General features: G+C 42.0%; 1 protein-coding gene across 2 annotated transcripts; it reads left to right on the forward strand.

Moving 5' to 3' along the window:
• Window positions 1–47: 47 nt before the first annotated feature.
• Window positions 48–12,518, forward strand: LOC102307888 (putative protein MSS51 homolog, mitochondrial). 2 transcript variants are annotated; one of them, XM_014337877.2, is made up of 7 exons: window positions 48–747; window positions 2,016–2,194; window positions 2,393–2,542; window positions 4,801–4,925; window positions 5,887–6,450; window positions 8,954–9,047; window positions 10,060–12,518. In XM_014337877.2, the coding sequence occupies exons 2-7, from the start codon at window positions 2,037–2,039 to the stop codon at window positions 10,265–10,267; spliced, it is 1,299 nt and encodes a 432-aa protein (XP_014193363.1). In that variant the 5' UTR covers window positions 48–747; window positions 2,016–2,036; the 3' UTR covers window positions 10,268–12,518. The 2 variants fall into 2 exon arrangements, with proteins under 2 accessions (XP_014193363.1, XP_005935575.1); XM_005935513.3 differs by having other exon boundaries at window positions 2,019–2,194.
• Window positions 12,519–12,595: the final 77 nt, after the last annotated feature.

Genomic DNA, 12,595 nt, shown 5'->3' on the forward strand with positions numbered 1-12,595 from the left:
TTTATTTATTTATTTTTAGTTTTTGGAACTCATAGAAATAACCTGATGCATGCGCATATTTAATTTTTTTTCCTGTTCAGGAAAAAAATAAAATAAAAAGATGAAGTCAAAGCTTTCAAGCTGCAGGGGAAAAAGCACTGACTAATTGAAAGAGCAGTGTATTTCCATATCAAACGTGGGTTTTTTTTGTTTTGTTTTGTTTTGTTTTTTTAGCATATACATTGGTTTCTTCACTTTTCACTGAGCTTTACAGATCTGTTTTCTGGTGTGTTTATCAGTTTCTGGCCTGTAATGTGCATCGTTTTCATCTCTGAGCCCCCTCTCCCCTGCTGAGAGCATAATTTTTTTTAGAACATCTCTTTGGTACATAAACTACTTTAACATACAGCCTTCCTCCTCTCTCACCCCATCCTAATTTAGCTGATTTGAATCTTCACCCACCCCTCCCTTCTCTCCCTCCTTTTTCTAAAAATGACCTGCTCCCCACTCCACTCCTCACTTTTTGGCTCCTGCACCCACCTCCAAGGCAACCCCTCCCTGCCCAAATCATCCAGTCCCCCCCACATCCTCTTCATTTAACCTCATATGACAGGAGTCCCCAACCCTCCCACTTTGGCTCACTTTTGCAAAACCCAGCAGACACACCAGAAAGGCTCTCCGAGGTTGTGACATCCAGCATAAGGAGCTGTCAGCCCCTTTCTAGAATCATCTAGGAGGAAGCCTCTTCTAATTTGGAAACGAACAAAGGTACGGCCACGATCATATCTTCTGACATAGCCAGGGCATCTTCATCGTTAGCAGTAATGCTCAGACTAGTGAAAGGTCTGTGTACGCTAAAATGCAAACAGTGGTCAGACCAATGAGGAGAGAAAAGTGAAAACTTGCCCTTCTCATGGGAACCTGTTCACTTCTAAGCCCTAGCTTCCCTGCTGCTGTGCAGATATGAAATAACCAATTAGATATAAGCCTCTGAGTTTAGTCTGCACACATGATTAAGGTTAAATCACCCCAGTACATGATATGAAATTGAAAAGATGCAGTATCCCCTCAGAGTGGAAGGAAACTTTTCCGGGAAAGAGGACTGCTGTGAGTAAAGACTAGGGTCTCTGTGTGAGGGGGAATTTATTGTGCTGTTCTCAACAGAATATTGTGTATTGCTGCAAACTGCTTGAGGTTTAGTGCGAGGGAAACGTTTTCAGCTGCTTCCAGACAGGTAGATATATTTGATCGCAAAAAAAAAAACACGAGTGGGGAAATTACAGCCATACATTATCATTATTTTAAGCACAAATTCAACACTTGCCTCCAGTAAATTCTAAAGAAGGACGGAAGGAGGTATGTGAGCTAGAGATGTAGGAGTGCCACCACCAGATGATCACATTTCTCGCCCATCCTGTCCAGCTAATAAATCATTTGATATTCAACCCGCGGAGGGCACGGGATGTGAGGATTTCCATGAAGGGCAGAGGTACAATGACTCACCTCGAAGAGCATGCCTAAATAGAGCCTTGGCTTGTCTCAGATTTGTGTGAGCTTCTTGTCATGAGAGTTCTCATCGGGGCTTTCAGGTCAGCGAGTGTAACTGAGGACAAGGTTTGTGTGTTTCCTTCACAGCATTTCACATAAGTGAAAGGAAGGAATGTGTATGAGGCTGATTAATGTAAGGCCACTTTCACTGTGGCTTGGTGAAAATCTGGGTCTCAAATAGTCCAGTACACCTGCTAACCCAGTCATCATAAAACAGTCAGTGCAGTGCTAGTGTGGTGGTTGGGTTGGGTAGTAAAAAAATAATACTTGAGTGGCATGGAACGGTATGTGTCCCTGCACCAAAGTCCCCATTTACAGCCCTGCTTCTTCTCATTTGTCAGTCTGACCACTGGCTCTGCTCTGTGTCTGTTACTAAGCAGATAACAACACACAAATATAAACCAGCATGTTCAAACTGAAGACCTGGTGTTAATAAACCATGCAGTGCATATGTTTATATAGTTATTTAATGCTTCGTTCTTCTCCAGTAGAAAGTGTAGGCCATAATAATGGCATCCCAGATCCCTGCACTGCCACAGTCCTACACTCCGGGGACTGACAGCGTCTTTTCTGACCAGTCTGCCTTTCACTCTCTGGACTCCAACGTACCTGGACTCTCAAAGGTGATTCTCAACAAGCTCAACCTGAAGGACTACGGAGAATACAGGTTTCCAATTTTCATTTTTTCTTCTTTTTTTCCAACGTTCGTAACACCCAGACTGGTTTGATTGGTTACGCTTTAGAAATTTGCACAAATTTCACATGTCCTACGTGCTCAAAAGTTGCCCTTTATGTCACTTTAACACCTCAGATTCTTGAGCATGTGTCTTGCTTGGCAAATGATTTAGTGTCTGACTCTAATCAGGGCTGTACTCGAAGGGAAGGCTAGAGGAATCTCATTCCGCAACTACAAAGAGATGTTCCAGAGGATGGAGGAAACTTTCAAGTTCTGCGCCGGCTGTAACGAACTCCCCGAACATCTCGCCGAGGGACAGACCCTGAAGCGCTGCGTGAAGTGAGTGCAAACTGCACCCTGTTGCGTTTGATTTACAGTATTCTGTCATTAACGCCGATTAACAACAATCGTTGTTTACAGTCTGAATATTTTCTGGAAATTAAATCTCCACTGTTCTCTGGACATTTCTGTCACCACACAGCCAGGATCTTGTTTTGATGTTGCTGTCCAATAGCTGTCATGTGTGAGGCATTACCAGCTGCCGCTGTATCAGCAACGGAATGATAAGCCACCCAAGTGTGGACAGCACTACAGAGGTGGATAATGGCCAATGGCAAATATAGCTAAGTCCCCTGACTGTGATTCATCTCTCTGCAACTCTGCAGCTTATTAAGAGCAGCTTAATGCAGTTCATATGTCACACCATCAGAGAGAGTGCTCAAGGAGAATATTGAGGAAAAAGCAGCAGAAAACACTGCAGTGCATTTTCGTGAGCTCCTAATTGTTTTGTGCCTCGTTTTTCTTTGGCCCTCCGGCTCCCTGCTTCTTTTTTGCATCCTTTCCCATCTCTGATTCATGCCGACTCATTCATGCTGTCGTTCAGGCGTGTTCCCTTGAAATTCTCAGCTGCCTCTGCCTCTAACCTCTTACCAGTAGCAGGAGGCATTTAGGCGCACAAAAAACGGAAATGCTGACAAGTTATACCCTCGAGACCTTTGACATTAGAATTACCACCAGCGTTAAATCAGTAGTGCTGACTTTCTAATGCCGTCCTAATCCTCATTCTTTTTCGCTTTCCTCTGTTTATTAATCTCTTGGGAAATGGTTCACACTTTAACTTTCAAGGGCACCTTGTTTTTCTCACCCGTGTTTTGAGTCACTTCTTCTACTTATAAGCCTCTTTTGGAGAATTAGTACTAGCATTAGTATTAGCAAAGTGCACCGTGCTGGAACACGGTGGCTGATAAATGATTTTATGTAAATGTGGGGTGCCTCTAAGGCTGCAAATGGCTGCAAGGTAAAGTAATATAGTCTCCCAATGCAGCAGCTGCTGCTGGCTGTCAGACCACTACGCCAACACATTGCCTCATCATCGTGCATGCTGTGTGACAACACAAAGGCCTGCATCCTTACTGAGAGGTCATAAATGCCTGCTTTTACCTAGTATGCCCCTGTTTTATTTATTTATTTATTTTTCCTCCCAGCAGCTGCCAAAAGCAAGTCAGAATTCATCTTCAGTCTCATTAGTTTCTCACTGCACAGGAAGGTCAACATATTGGTTCTGTATGTAAGAAGCTATTTGTGACTTGGCACAAGCAAAACATTCTAACTGGTGGCCTAGTAATTAAGAAGCTCTCTTGATATACATTACACTGCATGGAGTACTCATAAAAAGTTTTACTCTTTAGCTAATACTTAGCATGAAATACCTAAAAGCTTAGGTAGTTTAGCGTAATAAAAGATTAGAACCAGTAGGGTGACCAGATCCCAACATGCTAAATGTAAAATAAAGTGTGTGTTTCTGCAGGACTTGTGGTGCCTTACATTTTCCCACCCTGGGAGTACCGTAGGCAGCATGAGATGGTGATATAGTCACCTGTGGGAGACACAAGATGACAACCTTTGCCACTATCTTCACAGACATTAAATAAAAGCTGGATTTTCAGAAACTAGAGACAAACAAAATGTGCAGGATTGTCTCAGTAGGTGAGAAGGGAGGGAAAGGTATAAAAATACTGTGCGCTTACCTGCTTACCCTACTATATTTCCATGCTCACCTTCTGAGTGTGGCTTTTCTTGGCAATAGATTGGACTTTTTGAGCTTAAATTAGGAAATCCATATACAGCCAAGTATGCAGTCCTGCGAAAGTCTAAGAACACCACATCATTGTTTTGGCTAGCTTAAAGAACCACTGCTAGCAGCAATAACTTGAAGTGATCGCTTTCTGTGTGACTTTATCAACCTCTCGCATTGTTGTGGAGGAATTATGGCACTCTGTTTTTATAATGCTACTGTCATCAATATTTAAGCTGCAAAATGAGACCTGTAGAGTCTGAGAGGTAGCTAACTGCAAATAGCATTGACATTTCATGGTCTGACCTTGGGGTGAGAATGGTCGGACAACCACCACTGAAAAAATTGCAGCATTGTGTTAAACATGCACCTGAATGTTCCAAAACAAACTGCTGAAGGTGGAGAACAGTAGAAGTATGGAGAATTACAGTTTCACAAATAAAGTAATGCTTTTGCTTACCGTCTTCTTCTTCCCCACACCAGTTTTTCACTATGTTACCATTGTTCTTCGGTTTTCCACCAGGTGTTTGAATGTGTACTACTGCACTAAGGACTGTCAAAGAAAGGACTGGGCTCAGCATAAAAAGGTTTGCAAGATATTGTGGCTGGTGGCAATTGACAGACTAGTGGAGTGGCTAATGTTCACAGGTGAGAAATTACAAGGTGGTGCTGCTGAAATGATTTCACATCTCCATGGCTTAAATTTCCCTTTTCTTGAGAAAAAATTATATTTCAGCCTGCTTTTTGAAAGCTGTATCATACATATCAACACATTTGTACCCCTCCCTCACCAAAAAATGGGCTCATTGCCTCGGGACAGCAATGTGCAGTTTTCTGTATATTTATGAAGTAGATTTGTTTGCTTTTATATCCTGCCACTCAGCGCTCCTAAAAATAATAACACTCTCTGATCGGAGTCACTACTCCAACACACTTGAGTCGAATAATCACAACAAGCAGCCCCAAGGACCTGAGTTTGGAAGCGCTGTTTTCCTGTTATCCCCGTAAGAAAAATGGTCTAACGGCATAATGATGCCCTGAGGCAACGAACCAAAAAAAGCTGTTTTAGTAAATACATGAAATCCAAATCTGTCTTTAAACAAACAACTATACTTGGTCACATATTCATGCATATACACACATTGTCTTGTTATAGTTATTTCAATTTTGAACATGCATACATATGATATTAGTTTTAGCAGTAGCTAACATTGAGTTGCATGCAGAATTAGTTCCTGAAAGGACTGTTCCACTCCCAGGTCAAAGGTCAGATCCTCTTCTACTGGTTATTTTACTTATTACAGTGACGTGTTATGAAATAAAGTAAATTGTAGATTGTAAAGGACAGTGTAATAAACAATTATGTGGTTTGTTGCCTACCTGGGCAACTCCACACCATAGAGTCATGAGGTTTCTAGCAATCTGAGATGAAAATCAAGAGAAATTACACAAAGGAAACGCCTGAAAGACAACGAGTGAGACAGAGAAGTGAAATTTTTCTCTCCTAAATTTCTGTCATAGTTGACCAGTGTTTTGCTATCTGACTTTAAAAGCCTCTGTGGACCTACAAACTTTGTAGCTCAATCATAGTATTGTACCACTGTTACAGGAGACCTCCCCATCCCTACTGAGAAGTGGACCAAGTCAGCTGGTGAGGTGAAGAACTGGGACGACTGGCTTTCCAAGCAGGGGGATCTTACACCATGCCTGAACACGGTCTTGTCCGGTGCCAACATGGCGGCCCTTTGGAAAAACGCCTCCAGACCTCGACCGGATGATGCTGACCTGCGACAATCCTTATGGCGAATTCAGAGCGAGTTCCTCTCTCGAGTTCTCACGGTGGGCTTGGCCGTGCAGCACTTTAAACTGGACCCATATGACAAACCAGTCACTGTTCACCTAGTGGGGACATCTCACAATGAAACCATGGGAGCCAGACTGACCGACTTTGATGAGCTGAACCACATGTTCCCCGGACACCAGGGGATCGAAATAGTCATGGTGGGGCCTGAGGTGGTGGACGGCCCCATCATGAGACCTCCTCTCAGGGCATTTGGCCCCAAGCACAGAGTCTACATCAGCGCCTACAAGGCTCTTTACCATCAGTTCTGGGAGGATATGGTGGATAAACAGGAAGCAGCCAAGCCGGACCTGGTGGTTGGATTTCATCCTGGTATGTATTCTAATAATCCCACAAGACATCAACGAAGAGTGCAATTTTGAGAGAATTTTAACAGTGGCCTGAATTGAAAATGAATTTAGATTAAGACCTTAATGACTGCTGCAGCTATTTTGGACTGAAGCGATGGCTTGTCTTCCTCTACATGTGTCTGGCAGCTACTTCCTTCAGAGAACAGAGAAAGCAGGAAACCTGTAGCTCACTGGATCTGGCCCATTCATTAGTGCCAGGCCTTTATTGGGGATTTGGGTGATTAAGGGGAGCAGCTGTAAAAGAGTTTGGCTTGAGATAGCTGGAGTCAGCATAATGTTAGTAAGCTCTCCTTTTGAAGAAGTGTCTCAGTCTATCACTGCCTGCCCTCTCGTGTGCAAAGTCATTGATTTGAAGCCGTCGGGCGACAGCTACATTTAAAGCTTTTGGAGTAGAACACAAAGGGTAACTGAAAGTCTTGACACCTACTTCCCCGTTTATACACTTTCACTGACAACCACCTCATTAAAGCCGTACTATAACCCAACGCCCTTTTAAGCTTTTGCACCGAGTCTGTTCTTTGACCTTTTAACCTGCAAATCAGCAGTAAAGCCCCAACCCAAAATGCACCTGTAACCCTGGCTCGGTTATCGCTACAGGCTCCAGTGGAGCTAAATATACAGGAATCAGTCATCCTGAGAGTAAACTGCCTGAGAGCCTGGCTGCAATTCATACTGCGAAGCTGGCAGAGCACTGCATTATGACACTGTTTAGGTGATAGGCGCGCAGGCAGCGTGACGAAAGGAGTAAAAAAGGTGCGTGTGTGTGCTGAAGTCACAAGAGAATGAGAACCGGGGGAAAGGGAAAGCTACTAGAAAAACACATTTACAAAATAAACTATGGAGATATTGACCTTTGAGAATAAGAGGGAGGAGGTAATGTCAGCTTTCAGAAAGGAGATTGATGTGGGATATGTAACATTAACCATACAGGGATACAACGCCCCCAAAACAGGCGCCTCATAAATGCAAAAAAACCCATCCAGACTTCTTTTTGTTGTCCGTGATATAAACTGGATTTTCACAGCTATATAACACTTTCTTGTTGCCTGTTTAAAAAAACAAAAACAAAAGTCTATTATCATTAATAATTACCATATGGCCCGAATTTACTGCTGCCAGGCAATTATGGCAGTCGTTACCAGTCAGGCTGTAGCCTGTCTTTGTCGCTTTGTCTCCTGGGGTATGGTTTAAACCTCTAAACGCTTACTCCGTGTTAACAGCTTCCTCGTCACGATAAGTAACCGCTGGGGTGTTCATATCATGGAGTGCATTAATGAAATTGAAATCGCCCTCCTCCTCCAGTTTGAGTTCCCGGGAAAGATGAGGCGCTTGATAACATGACGCCATCTCTGTGCCACGCTGTCACATTTCTTGTATACACCCCCCGGTATCTGCAAACATGTTTCTCACATGTCCACTTTCCCGTTAATGCTGAGTAAGATATAACCACGTCCTTCTCTGTGGTAAAATAATAATAATGCAAGCACAGGAAAATTCTCTTGTTTGCTCGGTTTTGTCTCACTCGGGGACACTTAAGCTGGATGGATTTACAGTATTTGCTGCCATGGCAGGCTGGAACCTCACTAATCTGGTTGAAGGGCAAACTTTTCACCATAATACCCCATCGCCACCCCGCACCACCCCCCGCCGCTCAAAAATCTGACTTCTGATATAAACCCGAGTCAGGGGAAAGTGACATCTGTCAGTTAATATACCCGAGGATTATGCAAGCAGCCCGTCCTAAATGTAGCCGGACTGCTGTGACTGTCTGTGTGACTAACTGGAGAGTATCACACATTTTCAGCTGGTGTGATGCTGAAAAGAAAGATTTAACAAGCTTCCCAATGTCCAGCTAAAGCTCACAAACGAGGTCCGCTTGCTTGTGGCAAAGCTGCCGTCTTCACATCGACACCACAGGTGTGTCGGCATCAGTGAAGCTGGATTATATAATGCTGTTTACTTCAGATCTCAATCCTGACACTGACACTGCAATACACACCTGTCAATAAACTGCTGCGGAGGAACACGACAGCCAGAGATTCCTTGGTTTATTAATGAGATTAGGTATGCCCAGAAGGGATTGTACTCAAGCTAACAAGAGAAACACATGGTTTGCTGGAGCCTAATCAAGTGTACTCTGTTCCATCTTTACCTCATTGACTAAAAGGAGACTGAGACTGACTGTTTTCTCTGTCAGTTTGTTGTTTTAATCTTTTAGCTTCCAGATGCCTCATTTTTTTTAAAGAGTGGAGCATCTAGCAGGAATAAGACGCACATATTTACTTTACCAGGATTATATTGGAGGATGGGAAAAGATGAAAGGAAGATAGAAGTGCACTCTTGTTTTAACAGTGTAGTGGGTAACAGGCCATAAGCAAATGTGATACTAATTATTTAATATTTCTAATAATTAGCATGTTTGTGAACGTACAGCATACAGGTTCACGTGTTTGTTTTTAACTCAGGGTTCCACGCTAACCAGGGTCTGATAGAGGGTTGGCTGCCCACTCTGCTGCTGCTCAGAGACTATAATATCCCTTCCTTCTTCACCATGTTCAGGTAAGTCATGCTTCTGTGGCTCTAATTGCTTGGATTGCATTTTATGTAGCAGGCTTAATAAAACCTCTCACTCTCTTGAATATTTGAAATTCTTTGCGCTTGAGGGACTTCATTAACTCGTTTTGTATACCATCTGCTAACTCCAGAAAAAAAGAAAGTCAGAACTGTCGGAGATTGTTGATGAACATACAGTGCTATGCAAAACTTTTCATTTCTTCATGTTTTGATGGAAAAATTAGAAATAGGTTCCACATTTTATTGAGATGTGCAAACACACATGGAATTACACTACAGAAGGCAAAAGCAGAGTTTGTATAATTCTAAGGAACTCAAATGTCAATATTTGGTGTGACCACCTTTATTCTTCAACACAGCCTGAATTCATCATTACATTTAGGATCTGTTGCCTCCTCTTATGTTTAATATGTCAAGAAACCTTAAGAACGGCTCCCTGACAGCCACCCTTCCACTGAGATTATTTCTGATGAGGCTTTTGTGAACAGTAGATGATCCACTGATGGTCCAGATGCCTCGTTCAGGTCATGTGTCAGGTCTTTGCTGGATTTTTTCCTATTTCTTAAGGCCATAGCTATCGGATTCTGTTCATCTGCTGCAGATATGCATTTTTAGGGCCTGACACTTTAGCCCAGTTTTCTGCTCTACTACTTACCTAGCTGTCTTCATTACCTTCGGATAGTTATCTCTTAAACATTATTCCTCTATACCTGTTTCCAATTTAGTTTTTTTGTTTCTTTACAAAGGCCAAGTAGAAGAAAAGATTTGTTTCTTTTACAGCAGGAGCTCTAAACAGAATCCCCCCTTGTAGAGTATAACGGGATGAAATTGCACAGTTCTGATACTCCAGTCTTTCACCCTTTGTTGATGCCGTTTTGCCAAAACGTCTGTTTTCTTGTAGCCGTTTGTGTTTCTTAAGCACTCACGATTCACACGCACAATAAAACTAAACTTCAACCTAAATTTGAGTATTTTCACACCTCTTTTGTCTCCACAGTGAGATGGAGCTCAAGTACTCACTGGAGATTCTGCTGGAGCTGGAGATGCACATCAGGGACAGTGGGCCCAATCCATTCACCTCACAGAAACCAGAGCAGGTCCAAGCTTGTCCTAACAAACCCCCCGTCTACTGCAACTCTCATTACGTCAGTTTCCAGGGACTGCTTCCACAAGAAGACCTTGAGGGCCGAGGTGCAGATGCTTAGAGTCCACAGTGAAACCTATGAAGGTAACTCAAAGCCTTCTTTTTGGACCTGACAGATTTGCAGGTTTCCTAAAGTCCTTGGGGGACTTTCTGCAACCTGTCAGAGATGGTCATAACTCTGCTGGACACTGAATCATACCTCTGGCATTGGGAGTGAAGGAAAAATAATCTTCACTCCTTCCAGAGTGTGCTAAAAACTATCCTTTAATTCTGATATGTTTACCTAATGAGGATCCCAGAGGTTTCTACTCGCTTCATTATGCAGGGTGACATGACGACTGTTGGATATGAAGAGTCACTGTTGTACCTACATTATGTGACCAAAATTAGCTTCATCATCACTTAACGACTTCCTGTGATTTGTTCTGCGGCATGAGCAAATTCCCAAACATCACACTGGCTGCACATGAATTTAACACACAATCTCAAATAACGCCTATATAAATGACAGCATTATCAAAGAAGCTGAGGTTCCTTTGAGATTCGTGAGTTTTTCCTACTTTATCGCGTGGATTTCTCTCTGCTTTGTTGCTCAAATTTGAGTCTTTAGTTCTTGAAAAAGAGTTGTGCTGACAGCAGAGAGCTCTACTGATGCACATTAAAGTAACATTTCTTTATCAATGCCTCTGTTTATTGTGTGTTGTCTTTTATTAAGGTTTATCATCATGTCTAATAGCATTTTTAGTGGTGGTAATCACTTAAGCGTGGTAAAATATAATAAACACACCATTACTGTTTTGATTACAGGCCCAGTATTGCTGTATTGTAATGTATATTTTTTTAAAACTAGGGTATTAAAGGATATTTTCATATGTGCTAAACGGAGGTCTGTATTGGCAAGTGAGTTTTATTTGACAGGTACGTTTTATTTACTGTGGAATAAACAACAATTACCATACATTAACCTTCACTCTCTCCTAGCCCATCTGCCTCTCTTAAAAAACATCACGAGCCCCGTTTTTCAAATAATCATAAAACAATTTATAGCCAGTCTGAAACCATTGGACACAAAACTGAACAATGCTTTTTAAAATGAACACTATTATGTTATAAAGCATGGACAAAAAGCTGAATTCTGCCCTCAGTAGCAAATGGCACATAGATCCACCGTAAAGAAAAATGTATTGTTTCATCCTCATTCAAAATGTTGATCTGGTGTCATTTCCCCACACAACCATCTCTAACTGTCACAGAAGATTTTTTTAAAAAGAGAAAATATCCAGTGAGCATCGGCTCTCTGAACAAAATGAAGTGCGTGGGGAACAGAAGAGCACATCTGGCATCACTCCTGTCAGCCAGGAACAGAAAACTGAGACTACACTTCACACACGCTCACTGAAATTAGACAACAGATGATTGCAAAAGCATTTCCTGGTCAGATGAGTCTCAAATGCCGCAGCCTACCTGAGCAATTACTACTGACCGTGTCCACTTCTTTATGACCACAGTGTACTCATCTTCTAATGATTGCTTCCAGCACGATAACAAAACTCAAAACATCTGAAACCGGTTTCTTGAACATGACAATTAGTTCTCTTTATTCAAATGGCCTCCACAGCCACCAGCTCGCAATCCAGTCGAGCACTGTCAGGATGTGGATGTATAGGAGATTCTCATCATGGATGTGAAACCATCAAATCTGCAGCAACGGATCTGTTACTATGTTAATATGGACCAAAATCTACCTTGTTGACTCTGGAATGAAGAATTAAAGTCGATCGCAGGTGTACCTAACAAAGTGACTTGTGAACATGCATTAAAAACAATTCAAGCATAAAATCTAAATGATAAAAGTCTTTATTAATTTGGAATCGCCCTTTTTTTTGGGTCAAAATGTTGCTTTCACTGATGAATACCAATAAATCTATTTGACGCCGTTTCTAGAGAGCACGCCTGGTGGGGCGACACGGACCTCTAGTGGATAGAAGTTGTAACACAAAGCTATAGGAAGACAAGTCATTAAGAGGCCCAAGGCATGTTTTGGACTAGTGGAAACAGTGTTTCTTTATAGCCTTCTGCCTGATTGGCTTTAATCTCTTTATATCATTTTATTTTCAGGGGAAAAATGTATTCAAGTTTTGGCAAAAATCTTCTATTAGGCTATGTGTAAGAAGTACATACTCTGGGCCAGGTTTACTATTGAAACCATGGGCAATAAATCAGTTATAAAAATAGTAATAAAGTAATTTGGGGTGATAATATATCAAACCCACAAGTTATTGCAATCGATAATTAAACAACTGTAACACCATAAATGCAATGATAAATTAAATTTTTAGGGGGTTGTTACGTCATAAAACCTACTCGTACATCTACTCATTCATTCATG

This window comes from Haplochromis burtoni, unplaced genomic scaffold (genome assembly GCF_018398535.1).
Source record: "Haplochromis burtoni strain Fernald_Lab_line unplaced genomic scaffold, NCSU_Asbu1 Contig_192, whole genome shotgun sequence".
NCBI lineage: Eukaryota > Metazoa > Chordata > Actinopteri > Cichliformes > Cichlidae > Haplochromis > Haplochromis burtoni.